The following is a 21433-nucleotide window of genomic DNA, read 5'->3' on the forward strand; positions in this document are numbered from 1 at the left end:
CCTTGGCGGGTTGACTAACACACTTTCTCTACATTATATTGCTAGGAAGAGCTCCCTCAGATATGCCAGAAACTGACAAAACCAGACAGCTGGGTTTTTTCTTTTCTTTTTTGGTCCTGCCATGTGGCTTGTGGGATCTTAGTTCCCCGACCAGGGATTGAACCCGGGCCCTCGGCAGTGAAAACGCGGAGTCCTAACCACTGGACCACCAGGGAAATCCCCGGACAGTTGTTTTACATTTAATCCTCACACAGTTCGGGAGGCGGAGATGCTCAGAGCCTTGTTGAGGTGGGGAAAGTTGGGGGAGGGAAGGGAGGGAAGGTTCCAGGGCTTATCCAGGCCAGGCCACCACCCACCAGTCCTGTGCCTGGAACTGAGGCGAGGCAGCTGCAGGCCTGGTGCTTCTCTACATCAAGCAGCAGCTTTACAGCCCCCAAAGGAGCGACCAGGTGAGAATCAGGCTGGGACCCTGGCGGTTAGGTCTGCACAGGGGAGCCGGGATGGCTTCCCCTAGGCAGGCAGCGGTGAGCCAGCAGAGGGGGACACGGCGCTGACCACCCTGATACAGTTGTCATCTCCGTATCAGAGACGGGGGCTGGGAGGTGCTGTGAGTGCCCACTGCCACGCAGCTCATCTTGTTCACTGTCTTTTTAATTTTGTTAGGCTGAAGTTGCAATGAGGATTTATCTAGAACACTCCTGGGTGCTGATGACAAGGGGTAAGAAATAGGTCAAATCACACTGAGGGTGTTAAGTGACAGATGGGCTCCAGTGGGGAGCTCTGGGCTGGGGCAGGGGTGAGGAAAAGGCAGACAGAGGGCGCCAAATGCAAACCCATGGACCACAGACTTCCTCGGTTCTGGATGTAGAACAATGGTTCCTGTCATTGTGGGGTTTTAAAACCCTAAGACTGACAATGAGGGCTCGAAGGGATTTGGGGAGTCGCAAAGAACACTGTAAAGGCAGATTTATTAATCTGATGTATTAAACTGCTAATTAAGTCAGGCCTGAAGCAAGTCTGTACTTTCCTGCTTCCTTAAACTAAGCTCAGGAGGGCACACTGGGGTGGGGGGGCGGGGGGCGCTTGAAGGAGACCTGGTATTAGTTTTCCTTAAAACATCCAGAAATGTAAGCACTTATAAAGCCTCCATTATGCCCTAAGCATAATAGAAGCACTGTGAAGGGTGTTAGTGTATTCTATTAACAGATTTCCTTTTTAAAGTTCTCATCCCTCCTGCTATCATAATAGGTGCTAAGAGTTATTAGAGCTATGACCCAGGCAGGAGAAACAAGTCAGGGGCTCTTCGGCCCAACGCTAATGACCACAGCCCAAATTAATCTTCCACTGCATGCTTCCAGATGCTGTGATGGAGAGATCACCCTTCCTGTCCCTGACGGCCCTGCTAGACAGGCCCTGGCTGTCTCTCTGAGGTTTCCTCTGTGGTAGTTCTGGCCGTGACAGCCCTCACGGGTCCTGGTTGGCAGGAGCCAATCCTAGCTTGGAACCCAGGCCTTCCGGCTCCCAATCACTGGAGTCTTTCCTCTTGCCTTGATGTCCTCAGAATATAATCTTTCAGGCTCAGGGAACATACCAGTAAACAAGATAAGCCCGGTTTGGCTCAGGGAGCCTACATTCTAGGAGGGGGATGAGGAAGGGGTCAACAACCAGTGAACAAGAGCTTTCTTATTCAGGGCCTTGATCCTGGAAGGCGGTCTGGGGCGGGGCATCTGGCTGCTGACCCCTCTCAGCTACTGACCAGCCCTGAACCTTGGGTAAGTGACTTCACCTCCCACTCTGTACGACGGTTTTGATCACAGACCCTGTCTCTGGAGTTTCTGCAATATTGACGGGAAGTAATGCACATTAACGCTAGGCCAGCGGCTCCTAAACTTGTCTGCACATTACGCAGCTTCCAAAACTGTACCTTACCTCCAGAGACTGATTTAGTTGGCCTGGGGTGTGGCCTGGGTTTTGAAATTTTCTAAGATCCCCAGGAGACGCTTAAGTGCAGACAAGTTTGGGGAGGCACGGCGCTATGCATTGCGTAACAGCTCGATAAAAGACAACAGAAAAGCCCGTTTTACAGATTAAGAGACTAAGGCCCGGCAGGGAAGACCTCAAAGCGACTTTCCCGAGGCTGTACGTCCCGGGCCCGAGCTCGGAACTTGCCCACCTGGCCTCTCGCCTGCGGCCAGGTGGGGGCAGGGCTCTTCCTCCCCCGCACACCTGCTCGGGGCAGGGGCGCCCATCGATGCGCTCCGCTGCTCGGCTCCCCACGCCTGGTCGCTGCCCGCTCGTGCCCCTTCCCCCTCCCGGGCGCTTCCCACTTCCAAGATGGCCGCGGGTGGAGCCGACCAGGTAAGGAGGCCCCTGATGGGTGTCCACGGGGGATCTGCGGGCATGAAAACCCCCTCAGGCCTCCCTTCGCGGCTCCTCTTGCCCTTCGGGAGAGAAAAGGTCCGGCAACGCCGCTCCGAGGCCCGTGGCGGGCGGGCGAGCGGGCCGGAGGAGGGGCAGCTGGACGAGCGTCGAGCTCGAGGAGCAGCGGCAGCCCGGCTGGGCGCGGCAGCCCGGGCGGAAGAGCAGCCCGCGCAGGCGCGGGGCGGGGCGAGGGCGCGCGGGGCGGGGCGAGGGCGCGCGGGGCGGGGCGAGGGCGCGCGGGGCGGGGCGAGGGCGCGCGGGGCGGGGCGAGGGCGCGCGGGGCGGGGCGAGGGCGCGCGCCGCTGTTGGCTGCGGGCGGCTCGCGGGCACCTGACGGCCCGGCCCGCCGCCTGCAGCGCCGGGTGTCTTCGCCGCGCAAGTTGCGGGTCCCGCAGGGCCTGGGCTGCGGGCCCGCGGGCCCCGGGGATGGCGTCGGACCCGCGCTAACTCCGGTACTGAGGGCCTCCGGCGAGGGCCGGGCCGCGAGGGAGGGAGGGCGCCGGGGCGCCGGGGCGCGCGGGGCCGCTGCCACCTGCTGCAGCGTCGACCGGAGCGGGGAGGCGGCCTGAGGCGGGGCGGAGCTGGCCGCGCGGGTTCGGGTCCTGCCTGCGCGCCCTCTCGACGCGCGGCTGCCGCTTCCTCCCGCGCCGGGGGAGCGCGTGGGTCACGGGGAGCATCGCGGGGCCCGGGGGCGCTCGGCTCGCCCGCTCCTAGGTGAGACGCGCGCCCCGACCCGCTCCTTTCCCGGAACTTGACGAAAAGTTTTCCCCCTCAGACGCGCGGGGCTCCCGGGCCGGGAGAGGAGCCGGCTCGGCGCCCCCCAACCCATGAGAGCCCCCACGGCGTCGGGGCCACCGAACACCGGTATCCCGCCACTTCGGAGCCCCCCAGCCGCCGGGACCCCGTCCACCTCAGGGCCCCCGACCCCTGGGACCCCCGGCACTTTGCTGTCCCCGACTCGCCGGAGCCCTTCTCCCCACACCTCGGAGCCTCCGACCGCCCGGAACCCCCTCCATCTCTGGGTCCACCTGGCAGCTCTCGACCCCCTTGCTTCTCAGATCCCTGTTCTGGGGCCGCAGACGCCCCCCTTCTCTTGGGACCGCCTACTCCCCAGGCCGGGGACTCCCTTTTGCTTCAGGGGCCCCCGTACCTGGACTACAGCCCCCCTCAGCCTCGGGGACCCGCGCCTGGGGATGCTTTCCAGCGGGAGGCTGAGGGGCAGGAGCTGCGTGGGGACAGGGAGCTGCCCCGGGGAAGGAGCGGGGGGCTGCGGCCGCCGGGAAGGCTCCTCCTCACGAGGCCGCAGCGCCGGCCGGCGGACCCCAGACCCCGCGCCTGCGCAGCGGGCCACGGGCAGCGGCGTGTGTTTCAAAGTTGCACAGGCGCCATCTGCTCCAACTTGGACGTGGAAGTGGAAGCTTGGCTTTGGGAAGTTCTGTGGGCAGGAGGCTCCTGGGCACGGACTCACGCCCTTCGTTTACGGGGGAGGGCGGTGTCTTGGGACCCGTGTCTGCAGGCTGTTGGCACCTCGCCGTTGTCTTGGCCGCCTTTGTAGAGGATGGGTGGCTGCTGGGCACTGTTAGGGGCTGTGCATGGACCAGACCAGACCAGACCTTACAGCAGCCCCTTCCTCTTGCCCGGTTTATCTGGCCAGTACCAACCCGTGTCTCAGGTTTGGGTAGGGCTTCTTCCCAACTTCTTGGCCCCTGTGCCACCTGGGTTGCTCCTCCCTCCCACCCCCCAACCAAGGCTGTCTTACTCCTGTCTTGGTGGTGGTATGTTTGACCCCTTGAGACTGTGGGCTCCACCTGATTTCCAGCCCTCGTGAGAACCTGGCATGTTCTTGGGGCTCAGGGTTATTGAGTGAATGCACCCTTTGAGACACATCGAGGGCGGTCGGGTAACCGGTTCAGGGTCACCCAGCTGGAGAGAGGCAGGGACGACATTCACACTGAGGCAGGTCACGGGGCCAGGCTCCGCTCATCTCGGTGTCCTTCACGGCCCCAGCAGGTCCTGGCAGGTCCCTGCTCAGCACTTCGCATGGCGCCCAGCTGGGCTTGCTCCATGCTCGCGAGACTGAGTTTCTGCAGTCTGCCCCCAGCCCACCCTCTCACGCTCCGCATCAGGGCCGCCTCACCTGGCCCCCGCGGATCCCTGCAGTTCCCCTCAGGCACCCTCTCTCTACTTCTCCACCCCTCCGCCCTTCCACTTCTCCATCTCCCCCTCCCACTGCCCTACTCCCCTCTGTCCAGCGGGTGAATTCCTGCCCATCATACCTCCACTTCCTCTTGCTTGTGCTCTGCTGAAGACCTCTCAACAGAGAGGACACAGCTTACCAGAGCAACGCGTTTAAGAATCTGTCTTCCCTGTTGGTCAGAGCTTCTGACTGTCACATCCTCACCCTCGGCACAGAGGATGCCTGCCCAGCATGCCGTGGGTGCTCGCAGAGCTTTGAGACCTTGGAGAAGATTTGTCATCACACTAGACATTTATACCTAATATGTAAAAGAGGACTTTAGGAAAATGGCTACGTGTTGTCTGTTAATGTTTGCTGTAGGGAGGGTATAAAGTTTCTAGGGTCTGGGTTTGGAATTCTAGATTGTCAAGTTGGAAGGACCTCGGGTAGCTAATCACCGCATTTGACAGATGGGGAAGCTGAGGCCCAGCGCTCGGTCAGTGCCGCAGCGGAGGTGCAAGGAGAGATGCTGGTGACAGGGGGAAGCCGTACAGTGAGGCTGTGCAGACTGGCTGTGTCTGGGCTTGCTTATGCAAATGAGTTGCTAAAATAGGGGGCCTGAGCTGGCTGGCCGTGTCGGGTGCCCAGGGAAGAGTGATGCCAGCCAGCATCTTCCAAGGCATGATTCTAAAGGCTTTATGTGGATTTCTTCCCCCCATCTTGTCAACTGCCTAATGAAATAGAGTCTCTTATTGTCCCCCTCTTACTACGTGGAAATCGAGGCACAGAGAAGTTAAACTAGTCCAAGGTCACACAACTGCTAGGCGGAGGAGCCAGGATTTGAACCTATGCGGTCTGCCTCCAGAACCTGCATTATTTTTTCCCCTTGTGTATTTTAGTTTTAAAACTTTTCTATTGAAGTCTAACATACATACAGAGAGGTCTAAATATTGCTGTATTTAGCTTATTGATGATCACAAAGTTTAGGGTCCGTACTCTTAAGCACTCCAGCAAGCCATGTTTGGCCTTTGATGTCAGACCCGGTTTGAATCCTGTTTCTCTTGCTGTGTGACCTTGGGTGTGTCACTCAGCCTCTCTGAATCTCATAGTTTCTTGAGTGTACTTGGCAGGCTTGTGATGATTAGAGCATGTGATAGCTCCTAGTATGTTTGGTGTTTGGTAAATATTCAGTAAATTATTTGTCTTATTAATAATTAAGATTATAAATTGTGTTGGCTTTGTTAAGTGGACTATCTTCCGAACCTGTGAGTTGCCTCTCGGTCACTTTACAGGTACTTATGATGATTAGTTTTGGTAAATCACTATATGAAGCTGAAACATTTTGGGGTAGAGGGGAAACCTCCCCTGTGCACTGAAAGTCCTTAATTTAAAATGTCCCACCTATGCCTTTTAAACATCACCACCTTTGGGCGGTGTAAGTTAAATATCTGTTCCTTAGGGTTGGGAAGGAGCCTCTGGGGACCCTCAGCAGTTTAATGCCAGTTTCTGCCTGGTTTGCTGATGGATGGAAACTTATTGAACTACATCGTGTTGAGTTCCAGGTGCCTCAAAGTTGCCGTGCACCCTCCAGAGGAATATATTGGGCTTCTAGGAAATTCTTTTTTAGGATTGTTTTTATCCTAAAGAATAACTCTTTTAAAAAAAAACAAACTACTTTTCTAGTTGACTTTCCCATTCTGTGGTTTTTTTTTTTTTTGGCTGTGCCGCGTAGCACGCGGGGTCTTAGTTCCCTGACCTGGGATCAACCCCCCCCACCCCCTGCAGTGGAAGCATGGAGTCTTAACCACTGGACCGCCAGGGAAGTCCCGACTTTCCCTTTCTATGTAATGCACATTAATCCATTATTTTAGGCCGCTTGTGCAGCAGTGGAAAGAGTAAGCACCTTTCCAGGTGTAGGATCCAGGTCCGCCCCAGCAGGACCACTTCATTCTGCATTCCATCTGCGCCTCGGTCTTGTCTGTGAGATGGTGATGACGGTGTCCTCAGCTCTGGGAGTTGCTGGGGAGGTTACACAGATCATAGATGGTGGGCGTGGACACCAAACACAGTGCCCAACGTGCCGCGTGCACCGGTGAGCAGAGGCAGCTGCTTGTGTTAATTGTTAATGCCGAGGTGCCTGAGATCCAGAACGTCCTATGCTTTTCTTTCCAGGCTCTTTTCTGCCTAAGCCAGGACTTGAATTAAAAAGAGAAAGAGACTCACAGTGGTTGGTGCTTGTGAGCCCTCTACACAAATGTCTGATTCTCTTGGGAGATGTCTCATAGGTCAGTGGGTTGTCCTTGGTGTTTGGTCCAGGCTTGAGGTGAAGGCCTGGGGGAGCCACTCCTGTGGGGAGTCTGGCGGTCCCAGCAGCATCCTCACCAGGAAACGTGAAGGACCCCTGAGAGGCCTTCTGGAGGGTGACGCAGGTGTTGGAGAGAGAAGACTCAGGTGGGACCCTCCCTGCAAGACCTTGGGCAGGTCGCTGCCTCTGGCTCAGCCCAGCGTTGTTCCCATCTGTGGAATCCTCTTCTTTCACAGGAGGGATGAGGATTTGAGGAGGTGCTTGATGTCTGCATTAGGGCTGTGAGTAGCAAAGCTTACCAAGGGGCTTTGGGGTCACAGACTTGGGCTCAGGCCCCAGCTGCTGCCACATAAAAGTGGAGGCCTGGGTAAGCTGTGTGCTTCAGTTTCCTCCTCTGTGCAGTGGGGATAATACAGCGCAAAGGGCTGCTGAGGGCTCTGAAACAGAATGGCATGTTAGGAGCTTAGAACAGGGCCTGGTACTCATGAAATTGTAGTTTTATGGCGATGCTCTGGTGTTGTCAGGAGTTGCAGACCTAGTTCCTGCCCTCTTGAAACTTTGGATCTGTGACAGATATGCCCTCAGGCCATGGCTGATGGAAAGGGGCCGTGTGCGCCTGACCCTTAAGCGGAAGGGTACAGAAAGCAGCGGCAGGCCTGGGTTGACGGGAGGCTTGGCAGCGAAGATGAGCGCACCCTCCTTGGAGGATCAGGGAGGGTGGCGTCGTCCCCGTGCTGATGGGGGTGCCACAGAGGAGCTGGGACGAGGGAGGCTGTGTATAGCACGCGCCCCGTGGGCAGGAAGGAGCCACGGGAGATGAGTGCAGAGGATGTCTGCCTGGATGGGCAGAAGTATCTCTCCCTGAAGCCACCAGTGGGTGGACTTGTTTTCCCCTGGGACCCTAACTAAATCATTTAGTTTTGGTTTCATAGACTGTTTCTATTATTTATGAAGACTTGGTCAAGACTTAGTCCCATTACTTTTGAAGGAGGAGAAAATTAAATTGTTGCTTCAAGATGGACTTGTTTTCCAAAGCCTTATTCAGAGTCACTGGCAGAGCTGCTCTCCACTCTCTGACTTGTATTAAACTAAAGACGGGCCCCTGGGAGTGAAGGTTGTTTCAGTCTCTTGGGCACTTTTCCTCTTTGCTTCCTGCAGAACTCAGTTTTGTGGCAGGTAAATAAAATTCAGGTGGCCTTGCTGCCTGGAATAAAAAGTCTTCCTCTTAGCTGTGCGTTGTGTCTTGTGTGTTTCTCTCCTCCGGGCGGTGACGGCTGCTCTTCATCAGACTTGGATCTGGTGCCGGGCTGTGCCTGGGTGACTCTGAGAGCCCAGGTCGCATGCTGTGGCGGCCACTGCGCAGGGCGTCGTGTGAGACTTTGGGAAACAGCTGCAGAGGGAAATTTCGTTTTGCTTTCCTGAGCCGTCAGGTGTTGACAGTGTTCCTCGCCGGCTAGTCTAGCGGCGGGTACGGCGCACAGGGCGGTCACCGCTCACCTGCTGGGTCTGCTGTCTGCACGCACTGCTGGGAGCGCGATGGATTTTCTTCCTCTTCTGTGACCTCCCCTGCTCACCTTGTTCTTGAAACACAACCCAGCTCTCAACAGATGTTTCTTGGATGGATTGCCCCTGAAACCTGCCCACAACTAGAATGTAGTTGTTAGTAATAATTAATTCAGCAAATAGAATTTTTTTTTTTTTTGGCTGCACTGCGCGGCATGTGGGATCTTAGTTCCCCCACCAGGAATTGAACTTACGCCCCCTGCAGTGGAAGCGCAGAGTCTTGACCACCGGACCGTCACCAGGGAAGTCCCGCAAATAGTTTTTTAATCCTTAACCATGCTAGGCATTTGACCAGGCAGTGGTATCCAGAATCTGTTAGCATGTGCCCACCTGAAGCTTAGGAGCCAGGGGAGAGAGATACGGAAACTGCTGTAGGTGGGGTGTGGCCGCAAGGAGCTCAGGAGGAAGGAGGGCCTGCAGCCTCCTGGGAGAGTTGAGGAAGCCTTCTCAGAGGAGCGGCCTTGGAAACGTGCTGTGTCTCCTTGTGGCACACGCTCCCAGATCCCCAGGGGCGCTGATGGCAGAGCTGGGGAGAGTACCTGCGGCAGTGGCGCAGGACGGCTGCGTGTTGAGAGAGGTGAGGGTGACGGCATGAGGCTGGTGTGGCTGGCAGGGATGGATCCAGAGGGCCCTGGGCCGGCCTGGGGAACTTAGGCTTACTCTGTCTTTAGAACACGTGTGATTTGGAGGCAGGTCATCCGCAGCTGGTCTCCTGGCTGGCTTCCAGAGTCCACCCTGCCGCCTCTCTTGGAAGCACCCCCTTTGTGCAGCCTCCCCCTGCCGGGCCCCGTTGGAAGGCAGGTGCTCTGGAGTGCGGCTTCTGGTTTTATGGCACTGGTAGCACCAGGTGAAAGGGCTTGAGGACAGGTGGCCTTGGCCCTTGCGGAGTTCGGTCTTAGAGTATGTTGCAAGGGGAAGTACTTTTTCCCTTTTAGGTTTATTTCTCTGAAGGCTGTTCTCTGAGGCTGTTCCTCAAGTTTAAGGAACTTAAGCTGGACTTGGAACCATCGGAGGCCTCAAAGGTCCCTCAGCTTCTCCCTAGAAGAGGCCCTCGGGCTTCTCTCTGTGGCCCCAAGGCAGAGGAGAGAAGACGGAGGACGAGGCCACCGCCAAGCGGCTTTGGACTCTGTCTGACCTTGTTTCTTTCTTTCCTGTGCTTCCATCTTGGCAACTCAGAGGAGAAGGGGTCCTTGGGTTCACATAACACACTTGTTCCATGTTGCTGCCTATTCTCGTGCCAAAATTTCAGTTTAAATTCAGTGTTTTTTTTTCAGGTACTTCAGTTCTTTATGTGGCTGAAGTGGAGGAAATTCACATTTATTGGGCACCTGCTGTGTGTCAGGTACAGGTGTGCCGGTGCTTCACCAAACCTCATTTCATTTATCCTTAGCCAGCCTGTGAGGCGTATGGTAACGCCCCCTTTTACTCCTGGGGAGGAGGGAAGTTGAGGCTTAAAAAGGTTGAGCATCTCCCCAGCTAGTAAGTGCCAGGGCCAGAATTTCAGCTGGGGCTGTCAGAGGGTCTCAGCTCTGCTTACTGTGTTTTTCCTCTTGTGTTTATGGATTTTTGCCAGTTTGACCAGTTGGTGTGTTGATGGTATTTGGATAATTTTCATTACCTTTGACATTGCCAAAGATTAGCTCTTAACTATGTGCTAAAAATGTTTCTTACTGGATTTTTCTCTTAATTAAAAAACAAGAAAAGTAGAACTTCCAAATTGGTGTACAGATTTGTCTTCCTGTGTCTTCCCGTTGTGAATCCTGTTGTTTCACAGCATAGTTTGGTTCGGGAGTTTTCCCAGCACAGGGTTCCAGAGACAGTTTGCTATGGCCTTGCCTGGGAGGAACTCCTGGCTGGGGACTCAGGGTAGGGGCCGCAGCCCAGGAAATTCAGGGCAGTGTGAACTGCAAAACAGTTAAGACAGGTTCCCATGTGGTGAGGTGATGCCCAGATCCTTTCCGAGGATGAACTGAGTTTTTGCTCTGTAGGTTAGGGAAGCACTTTATTTTGTGCAATACCTTTATAATCTCATTTTTGTATTAAGCTCTAATTTTGCTTGTAGTTTTGTTTTGGTGTAGTTCTACCTTCCAAGAAAAATTGATAACCAATTAGTACGACACCGTGATTAAATAACCCTTCCTTACTCACTGGGTCATATTTCAAGTTTTTATACATAGTTCAGTCTATTTCTGAATTCGGCAATTGAATTCACTCCTTCTTATTTCTGTTTTTGCTCCAGTGCTGCACTGTGTGACTGGTTCCTTCAATGTCTGGGAGGGAGGGAGATTACCCCTCCCCCGTTTTCTGCTTTTAATGAATTTGCTTTGGCCGTGTTGACAGTGAGAGGCAGGCCAGGCTTCCTGAAGGGGAGCGGGAAGCTCATTGCAAAAGCTAAAATAACACCCGAAAGGGAGTGGTTATCAGTGTTATTGCCAGGCTTCAGACCTTCAACTGTTTGCTGTTTTATGATAGCAGCTACTAGCAGTGCCTGCGGTGGGGGCCGCCTGCTGAATGCGTTTCTCATGGCACTTTATTTAATTCTCCCAAGGCAACCTAGTGGAGTTGGGATTAGAACCCAGGAAGGACTGAGCCCAAAGTTCCCTTCTTTACGTGGTTTCTATTCCATGGATCAAATTTAAATGCACCACCAGGTTTCTTTAGTTTTTGATGTTTTAAAAGGACAGGAGAAGGTAATGTAACACACCCTAGGGTTCTCAGTCCACAGGGGACTGTGCTCTCCAGGCTGATGCGCCTCCTACCCCAGTCTTAGGCCAGAGAACCATAGGCGGGGCCTGGGTGTCAGCGGCAGCTCTGACTCTCCTTGCTCAGGTGTTTACTGCAGGTTCACGGCCTTTATTTTTTCCTTTATTGATCATCCGTCTTCACTGAGCCAGCCTTCTGACCCGGGTTTTTATAACCCCAAACTACGCCATTCATCCACTACTATGGCTTATTTTGGGGTCAGTCCTGTAGATCCCAGCTCTGCCGCTAAATAACAATATGATCCTGGACCCATTTCTTTTTTTTTTTTTTTTTTTGGTTGCGTTGGGTCTTCGTTGCTGCGCGCGGGCTTTCTCTAGTTGCGGCGAGCGGGGGCTACTCTTTGTTGTGGTGCGCGGGCTTCTCATTGCAGTGGCTTCTCTTGTTGCGGAGCACGGGCTCTAGAGCACAGGCTCAGTAGTTGTGGTGGACGGGCTTATTGACTCTGCGGCACGTGGGATCTTCCTGGACCAGGGCTCGAACCCGTGTCCCTTGCATTGGCAGGTGGATTCTTAACCACTGCGCCAGCAGGGAAGCCCCATGGACCCGTTTAACCTGAGCCTCAATTTCTTCCATGGTAAAGGGGATAATATGCCCCGCCTTGCAGACCTGAGTAAGGTGACTAAAACATTGTGGAGACCCACGGCTCACTTGAATGTGTTTGGGGTAATCTCACTGCACATGGCATACACAGTTCCTCTTATTTTCTGTCACGATGAAGGCATCTTGATTTTTATGCTGTCTCAGAACAAGTTGGACCTGGACTTATGTATGGGTTATGAATTCACATACTTTTGACAGAGGTATCCTGTTTATCATTTAAAAAAACATGGAAAGCAAAACCCCTTCTCTCTGCCCGGCACAGCCCTCACACTCCCAGTGCTGTCCTGAGGATCACAGATGTGACTGGGGGCAGTGATGGTGATGATAAAGATGGTTATTTTATATATTTTTACTCTAGATGTATCCTTTGTTTGAATTATCTTCCTGTTGTTTTATATCATGCTAATATATGTTAAAACTCTAGCTTCTGGCCGTGAATTAAAACTTGTGTATGTAGGACTTTTTTCAAGGATTCCTCTCTTAAAAGGGATGTCAGAACATTTGAACGTGCGTCAGAGGAATTGCATCTTTGGCTTTTATATTCACTCTCCTAATTTCCATTTTGGTGTTTTTTCTAGTTTTTCCTTGGACCAAGATGACTGATGGAAACCTTTCCACCACTACAAATGGCGTAGCCTTGATGGGCATTCTGGACGGTCGACCAGGAAACCACGTTCAGAACCTGCAGCACTTGAATCTCAAGGCACCCAGGTCCCTCTCGTTGTCTGAGTACGGGCCCAAGCTGAAACTTGGTGCTTTAGAGGATCGGCACAGCCTTAAATCGGTGGACTCAGGCATCCCTACCCTAGAGATCGGCAACCCGGAACCTGTCCCCTGCAGCGTGGTCCACGTGAAGAGGAAACAGTCCGAGTCGGAGATCATCCCGGAGCGAGCCTGCCAGAGCGCGTGCCCACTGCCTTCCTACGCGCCACCAGCTCCCACCAGTGCCGAGCGGGAGCAGAGTGTGCGCAAGTCCTCCACGTTTCCCAGGACAGGCTATGACTCGGTGAAGCTCTACAGCCCCACCTCCAAAACGCTGAACCGCAGCGACAATGTCTCAGTCTGCAGCGTGTCCAGCCTCGGCACAGAGCTGTCAGCCACGCTGTCCGTCAGCAATGAGGACATCTTGGACCTCGTGGTCACGAGCAGCTCCAGTGCCATCGTGACCCTGGAGAATGACGATGACCCACAGTTTACTGACGTCACCTTGAGCTCCATCAAGGAAACCCGTGACCTACGCCAGCAGGACTGTGTTGATGAAACTGAGGAGGGGAGGAAATTGAAAATATTGGGACCATTTAGTAACTTCTTTACAAGGTAATGCCGCCTTTATCTCTCTAGAAGAGCCAGGTTATTCAGTTCAGACCAGTGGCGTTGTTGTTCTTGTCTGCAGTGTGTCCTGTGTTTCCTGCCCACAGAGCAGACACTGTCATACAGATAACTATGCCGTTTCCAGTAGCCCAGAGTCCTGTGGACTTGTGCGGAGGACTGGTGATTCTGCTGTTTGATTCCTCACTGCTGGCTGTCACTTCTGTGTCCCTGTCGCTTGCACAGTCTCTTGTCACTTCCTGGCCTCTGACCTGCTGTGGCTGAGGCTGACCCGTAAGTGACCACCGTTACGAAATCAGCAGCCTTTGTCAGCTTTATCCTCCGAAGGGCCCTTTATGCTGATAACTTGAGTCTCTTGGGCCAAGCGGAGGGTGCTGGCGAGGGTGATATCGGAGTCAGTAATTCCAGCCTCTCCTGGCACACCCCGGGGCTGGCATTTCTGGGTGCCCCTGGACGCGGGCCCTGTGCTCCTGCCCGGCCGTGCTCCTTTGTTCGTGTTCCGGCCCTGGGCCTGCTGCTGAGCTGTGTGCTGTCACTGCGCTGCCGCCACACACGTCCCCACCTGTGCCAGGACCAGGCCATGCGCCCCACTCCCCGTGGTGCCCTGTCCCCAGGCGCCGAACCCGGGATGCTGGCGTCCCTGTGTCTCACCTTAAGCCCTGTGCAGCCGTTCCTACAGCCTCTTTTTTGTGCCCTCGTGTTTCCGTTCAACAAGTGTTTTGTGTTTGCGTCCTAGGCTCTGCCCTTGACAGGCAATATAGGAGTAATTCGGTACTGACCTTGGGTGGGCTTGCAGGCTGGGGGTGGTGGAAGTGGACTTATCAGTCAGTCACATAGGCAAGCGTGAACTCCCAAACTGTGGAGTGCCGCAGGGAAGGGCCGAGGGCCCTGGAGACTGTGCAGAAGGGCCGTCTGCTCCCCAGCAGCTCTCTGGAGGGCCTGGGCCCAGGGCCTGGCAGGTAGGAACGCCGCTGTGGTCCACCTGGCTGCCCCTGTCTGTGCCTGTAGCGGAGCCCGTGTTGGACACTTGGCGGTACGGGTGTCCCTTCGAGGTGGTGGACGTGCTGGCTTGAATCAGCCGGGGGCTTCTGCGGCTGTGGGCGCGCACGTCCACTTACGGCTGCCTCGGCTCACTCATCGGCTGAAGGTGGGGTCGTCTTGGATGAGCCGAGACCAGTCCTGAGTGAGAAGCTCTCCGATGGGGGCTGTGGTTTTATGGGGCACCGCTTCTCTCTGATGCACCCGCAGACAGGTATTGTGCTACTCCCAGGAGAATTCCTGGCCCCAGAACTCAGTGACTCCACGGTTGTCTTCAGTGGGAAGAACCCAAGAACTGTGGGGGAGACCCACGATCCTCACTGAGGCCATAGCCCTAAAATAGTGCTGCTGCAGATCAGATTTGTGTGGCTGAACTGCTCCCTTTGCTCAGATCAGTGTCTTCAGCTTTGCCTGTTTATGAATACCGTCTGGGTGCCGGTTAAATATGGCTCTTCAGGCTCCATCCCAGAACTCCAGGATCAGAATCTCAGGGGAAGGGCTTTGGGAGACAGGTTTTTAGAATCACCTGAGGTTCTTGGCAAATTTGGGAAACCTTGCTCGAAAATGGGGGTGGCTGGGAAACAGCATAGAGGAAAGAGCTTAGCTTTGGAATTCAGCAGATCGGCACCCACATTCTAGCTGTGTGACTTGAACAAGTTACTTCACCTCTCTGAGCTTTCTCATCTCTAAAATAGCGTTAGTAAATAACCTAGCACAGGATGCCTATTATGTTGTTGGTGTATTGATACCGTGTTTGTACTCTTACCTGCATTGTCCCCATCGTCATTTGCTTTCTGTCTCAGCTTCATCATCTACAAAATGGGTATGATGAGGCCTACTCCTACGGTGGTCAGGGGGACGAAGTGGGCTCACATGTGTGAACCTTAGTACGGACCCAGACAGAGTGAATGTTGAAGCATCCATTGCTTGTTGTGATGGTCGTGACTGCGTCTTGCTTTGTCTGCTTGCCTTTGTCTTACTGTCTATGTGGGAGCCTCATTTCCTTTGAAAGGAAACACCGTCAGTTACTGCAGATTGTTTCTTGAAAATCTTTCTCGGCTTTGTGCCACAGAAATCAAATGTCTCCTCTTTGTTTTATTTCTTAATTCTTGTCTCCTTCCCCTTGTTTTGATGACTGTGACATTATTATTGTGAGCCATTATTAAGTACCTTTGGGAAGCAGGTGGAATATTAATGACAAGTGAATCAAGATGTGTGATATCATGGGCCAAGTGTAGTGAATTTTTTGTCCTAGAGTCTTAAGTGTTAGAGAAGAGTTTCAGTCCATAATTCCTTTGAGGGGAAAAAGGGGGGTTCTGTGCCAAAAAATGTCTGGAAGCCACTAAACATTTTACAGGTGAGTTTATAGGCAGGGCCTGGCACACAGCAGGTGCTCTGAGGACGGTGGACCGTGTGAGTTCTTGTTGAGGGCAGGGCTGGGGCTGGAGCTGGTCCTTCGCGGCTCCCAGCCCAGGCTTCTGCGTCATCCTGTGTCTCCACTCTGTCCCTTCAACCCAGCGACTCCCTTGGCCCTCGTGCCCGTCTGTTGCCCTTGTCCTCACCGAGTCTGCTTCTAGGGTGTAGAAAGCAGTGTGGGCGGCATCGTGGAAGGCCAGTCTAGGAGAATGGGGCTCAGAGGAAGCAGTAGAGGTGGTCAGGGAACTTGCAGCCTGAGGGAGCAGACCTGTTGGTGAACCTGCCTGCTTGATGAGGGAGTCAGGAGCAGAGGAGCGCCAGGAGGGCTGGCTGAGCCCGGCCACCGCCCCGCGGAAGCCCAGGCCCAGCTCCCGTTTGTGCCTTTGCCCCTTCCTTCACATAGACTGCGGTAAGCACCGCTTTTGGAGACTCCGCCTTGAGCTTAGAGATAGTCCCTGCCCTTAAGGAGCTCCTTCCAGTGGGGGAGGTGGACACACACTGCAGGGGTGGGGGGCACGCGTCTTGACAGGGGTGTGTGTGTGTGTGCGCGCGCGCGTGAGTGTTGAGGGTACCGAGGTCAGGAGCGCTGGTTCAGGAGTTGGGCTGGCTGGGTTCAGTGTTAGCTGTCCTACTTAATAGCTGTGTGACCATGGGCAAGTTACTTCACCTCCCTGAGCCTTAAATGGGGCATAAAACTACTGTGCGAGGTTAGAGATCAAATAGGTGAAGCATCTAGCACACTTCCTGGCCCTCCGTAAGTAGTAGCTGTCAGTGATTCTAACATAAATATGATCATTTCTAAAAAATATGTTTTCTAAAGCTTTCTCTAGTTCTTATCCCCCTATTGTGCTTTACTTTGATCAACCCAGGATTGGAAAAGATCAGGATTTCTCCACTTTGGCTCTGTTGACATTTGGGGAGGGGTGAGTCTTTGTGGTGGGGGCCGTCCTGTGCATTGAAGGCTGTTTAGCGGCATCCCCGGCCTCTACCCACTAGATGCCAGTAGCACCTTTCCAACTATGACAACCAAAAATATCCTCAGACAGTGCCGAATGTCCCTGGAGGGCTGGGGTGGGGAGATGGGCAGAATCGCCCAGCTGTTGAGAACTGCTGAGCTAGCAGGTTGTAAATGTTGGTATTTAATTGCTTCTTTGAAGGAAATTTACTAACGTTATATACATATGTATACTTTTTATTAAAGTCTAGTTGATTTGTAGTATTAGTTTCAGTGATTCAATATTTTAATAGATTTACTCCATTTAAAGTTATTATAGGGACTTCCCTGGTGGTCCAGTGGCTAAGACTCCACACTCCCAGTGCAGGGGGCCTGGGTTTGATCCCAAGTCAGGGAACTAGATCCCACATGCCGCGACCAAAGATCCACGTGCCACAGCTAAAGGTCCCGCATGCCTCAACGAAGATCCCGTGTGCTGCAACTGAGACCCGGTGCAGCCAAATAAATAAATAAATAAATAAATACAAAAAAAAAAAAGTTAATGTAAAATATTGGCGATTTTCCACTAATGTAATATATTTTGAGCAGGATCCTCATCTTATATAGAAGAGAGGGACTGTGTTCAGGGCTCCTGTGAGCCCAGCGGAGCGTAACAGCCTTTATCTGAAAGGCTGCACAGCAAATATGAGAGGAATTCAGTAACACGCTTGCTTTCCACAGGAGACAGGGTTGGGATTTCTGTGAAGCCCAGGCTTTAAGGCTACTCATCTGCTCCGGGCTGGAAGGTAGTAATTAGCTTTGATCACTTACATCTTCTTTTGCGCAGCCCTTTATTAAGCTCTCAGAAGAGATGACCTGAGTATCCTTTGCTGAGAAGAGATGCTTGAACTGCATCTGAAGGGTGAGAAGGAGCTCGCCAAGTGAAGACGTGGGGGAGAGGGAACAGCTTGTGGACGGCTGGGAGGTGTGGAGCCCCTGGGTGTGTTTAAAGGACTGTAATGAAGCATTTTTCCGGTCCGCTTCCTGACCTGGCTGAGAGCTCCTCGTGGGCACAGTCTGTGTCTGGTTCGCCCTGGCACTGAGTTGTAATTCAAAGACAGAGAGGAGTCGGTGGTTCAGAGCCGGAGCTGCTCAGACCCAGGTTTGAACCTCAGCTCTGCCATTTTTGACCTGTGTGACCTCAAGAAACTTCCTTAACCTCTGTGGTCCCCAGGGTGTACTGGGTGACAGGGGGTTAATGGTACCTCTTGTGAAGAGTTGATGTGGAGGTTGAACGACATCCTACACGTGAGGCTCTGGGCAGAGCACATACCCAGTCTGAGCAGGTTGGATTCCTGGCCCTGCTCTCTGCTTTTGTTGGGTTTCCCATAAGATTTCACTTTTTTAAAAAGGGTGTATGTGAAAAAACTTGAAACCACTGGCTTAAGAAAAATAAATCTTGAGATGGGCACTTTGACTCAGTGGGGAAGTGCTCAACTAAAATTTTAGTTCCTGTACTGATCTAGGCATTTGGGATTTGATCGTTTGAAGGGTGACATGAGCAGTGCTAAGGAACACATCTGCCGCCTGCTTTCTTTTTAGGGAGGTGCGTTAGCTTAGCAACAGGGTGGACGCACTTCAGAGACACATGACAGCCAGAGCCTTTGGCACAGGGAGTAACAGACAATGTCCAGTGCTTGCCGGGTGCCATTCTCAGCACTTCTGAGGGGTCACCTTATTTAATCTTCAACTACCACACGAGGGAGTGTGGTGTGTTAGATTCAATGGGCTGGCTTGTTCATCCTTTTAGGGGCCGTTCCTGCACTGTGGAGCCAGAGAGTTAAAAATGTTGTGTTTCCCAGAGTTGCTTGCAGCCAGGGTTCTAGGCATGAATTAGGTCCCGTTGATGAAAGATTGGAGGCAGAAGTCAGGCGGAGACCACGTTTCTTCCCCTTTTGGCTGTTTTCTGCTGTTGAGTGATGTCGCAGAGATGCGAGGCTGCCCTGCAGCGTCCCCCCTGTGTCCCTCTCCTGAATCTGTAGAGGCAGCTGCGGTGGAGGAGGGGCTGCGTCCTGCATCCCAGGGTTGAGCGGAGTTGTGCTGGCTTCCTGATCCTGCTGCATTCTGGAATTCCATTCCATTCCAGTGGCACTTCAGATGTGGCCGCTCCCCTGGTGCGTCAGTTCTGTATCGTTCAGGGAGCCGTTCCTGGGGGCCCAGTTTAGAGGCGCCTACCTCAGCCCTTGCGACGATTTTGAAATCATCTAATTCCTTGGGTTAAATCCCTTTCTGCTTAAAATTCCTAGAGTGGGTTCTGTATGCTGCACTGAAAGCTGATGGATTCAGGTAAGTACCGTAATAATTCTCATTTATAGGTGAGGAAGCTGAGGCAAGAGGTGGTCAAGTAGCTTGCAAGGGATACAAAGATGATACGGGGTTTGGGACTCTGAACTTAGGTTTCTTTTCTGGAAAACAGAAATAAGTTCATGCTTCAAAGGATTAAATGGGGAGGAAATGTACATGGATGGGAAGCACCCAGCACATGGCAGGCATATTAATGTCTAATTTATTTATTTGTTTATTATTTTTTTGCTTGACTGTAGTTTTCTACTGCTTTGACCATTTTAGAATTAGCATCAGTGAATTGAGGTATAACATTGTAACTGTGAATCTTCTGTAAAATGTGCTTGCCGATATTCTTGGTGACTTTGACCTGGCATTAGTGATACACAGAAAACACCTGCTGTGTATCTGAGCTGCTGGGGTGTGCGTATGTGTACACACATGCACCGCTGTGATACCTGGAAGGAGCACTGATTGGTCTTCTCTTGATCTGCCTGTTTGCTGGCGTGGGGTCTCGGGTAAGCCATCCACTCAACCTCTCTGGGGCTTAGTGTCCTTGTCTGCAAAATGAGCTGAGGGTGTCCTCCTCTGAGTTGTGAAAATGAAAGGAGGGACCTGATCAAGGTGTTGAGCTCAAGTGCCAGGCGAGAAGATACGAAGATGGGCAGACACAGCTGGAGGCGGCTGTGCAAATCCCTATACTATGCCGTGTGATGAGGGTTTGAAAAGAGGTACGAGCACAGCAGCAAATGCCCTGGGGAGGTCCAGAAAGAAATACAGGGCTGACATGCCAGCAGGCCTTCAAAAGTGTCTTCCGTGTGCACAAGGTTGAGACAGTGTTTCTTCGTCAAAGTCACAGGAGCAGGGAAAAGCTCAGCATTTCTGGGAAAGCACCGTAGCAGGAGGTGCTCAGGATGGAGAGCAGAGGTGGGAGAGGAGATGGAAAGGTGGGCAGGAGCTCATATTGGGCGGGACCTTTAGGACCACATTTAGGCTCAAAGCACTCAAAGCACGTTAAGAGCCACACAGAGTAAGATGCAGGTCTGCCCAGGAGCTGCCTTGACAAGAGAGGGTTGAACCTGGTTAGAGGAGGGGCTCCCCTTGGGGGAGGGAGTAGCTGCCCTGTTCTGAGCACACCAGGCGCTTCACTCTCTCCCTCAGGTGCTTCACTCTCTCCCTCAGGCGTTTGTTTGTTTCACAGCCCTTCGAGTAGGGATTGTGACCTTTCACTTGTCCAACTCCAGAGTCCGTCAGCCCTGCCCCTTGTCACGTGTGTGTCGTGATCAGAAAGGGGAGGGGGGACTTGGGCAGGGAGGGCAGGAGGAGAGGAGCTGAAGGCAGAGGTGCGTGGCGATTCTGCAGGCCAGACCAGCAGAGACTAACCCGGGTGGATCGGGGGGCAGGGCTGCGGGACTTCCTCAGGGCACGGGAGCTCCTGAGGGGGAGGAGGGCGATGTGGGCAAGCAGGTGGAGAACGCCTTTCCTGGGTGTTCCAAAACGTGGCATGGGGCTGGGGTCAGCTCCGAGTCCTGAGGCTTGCTGGCTCGGGGGCGGGAGGTGGGGGGGCTGCGGCAGAGCAGGGTCAGTGACAGGTGCCGCCTTGGTCTTGAGCACAGGAGGAGCAGGAGGGTTTTAGCAGGCAAGGACCCCAGTAGGGTGGTTCCGTTGTCCCTAAGAGAGATCTGTGAGGTGTCTCCGTTACTCCGAGTGCTGCCCTTGCTGTGTGCCTTGTTTTCACAGGCACACGTTTACCCTGGGCCTTCTGACCCTGTTTTGAAACCCGCACCCCAGGGTTTTCAGTGCCTCCGATGTGAATTCTTGTACCAGATGGATTTTCAGTAGCTCAGCCCCCTTGATTACGGAATGCCTGCACTTCTTTTCCAACCCCTATTTGCCCAGCTCAGTTCTCACCAACTGTTGTTTAGGCACCTGGGAGGTCATCGGTGACCTTGACTAGAGATGTTTCTCTCTCTCCAGGTGAGCGTCAATTTGAGGTTGTCCTTTGAGTTTGGAGAGGATGCAGCAGATAGTGGCCCTCTGCCGACATGTGACGGGAGCCGCAGGAGGCCGGCCGTCTGTGCTGGACACTTGGGGGAGGTTGGGTGCCCCTGCAGGCGCCGTTTGGAGAGCCCTTCTGTCGGTGATACAGCTGTGCTCAGAAAGAACAGCTGGGTTTGTTGAGGTTGTGTTGCCTCCCTGTGTTTGCTAGGCTTTGTTTGTTTTCTTTTGGCAGCAAATCACAGCCATAGTAATTTATTTACTGAGTGCCTGCAGTGTACCAGGCCTTGAGCTAGGTCCTTAATTATGTTTCTCATCATACGTTCTTTCCAGAAATATTTACTGAGCATCCACCATACACCAAGGCACTGTTCTAGGTGCTTGGGATTGATTTGTGGACCAAACAAAGACCTTTGTCCTCAGAGAGCTTACATTCTAGTGGGGGGAAGCAGATAATAATCACCATTAATAAATAAGTGAAGCATAGATGTTGGCAGTGATGAGTGCTGGGAGGAAAATGAGAGAGGAGAGGTGGTAAGAGGGGCAG

At 53.4% G+C, this 21433-nt stretch overlaps 1 protein-coding gene across 8 annotated transcripts in view; it reads left to right on the top strand.

Moving 5' to 3' along the window:
* Positions 1-2226: 2226 nt before the first annotated feature.
* Positions 2227-21433, top strand: part of TBC1D14 (TBC1 domain family member 14) — a 101204-nt gene continuing 81997 nt past the window's right edge. For 4 of the 8 annotated variants that reach the window (XM_036853741.1, XM_036853744.1, XM_036853745.1 and 1 more), the window contains exons 1-2: positions 2725-2873; positions 12407-13145. In XM_036853741.1, coding sequence (XP_036709636.1) covers positions 12424-13145 — 722 coding nt within the window. In that variant the 5' untranslated portion in view covers positions 2725-2873; positions 12407-12423. Of the gene's footprint in view, positions 2359-2724; positions 2874-3023; positions 3136-9023; positions 9043-12406; positions 13146-18364; positions 18729-21433 lie in introns of those variants that run through there. The other 4 variants (XM_036853748.1, XM_036853742.1, XM_036853743.1 and 1 more) reach the window with 4 other exon arrangements.

The sequence above is a fragment of the Balaenoptera musculus genome, chromosome 5 (assembly GCF_009873245.2).
Source record: "Balaenoptera musculus isolate JJ_BM4_2016_0621 chromosome 5, mBalMus1.pri.v3, whole genome shotgun sequence".
Taxonomy (NCBI): domain Eukaryota; kingdom Metazoa; phylum Chordata; class Mammalia; order Artiodactyla; family Balaenopteridae; genus Balaenoptera; species Balaenoptera musculus.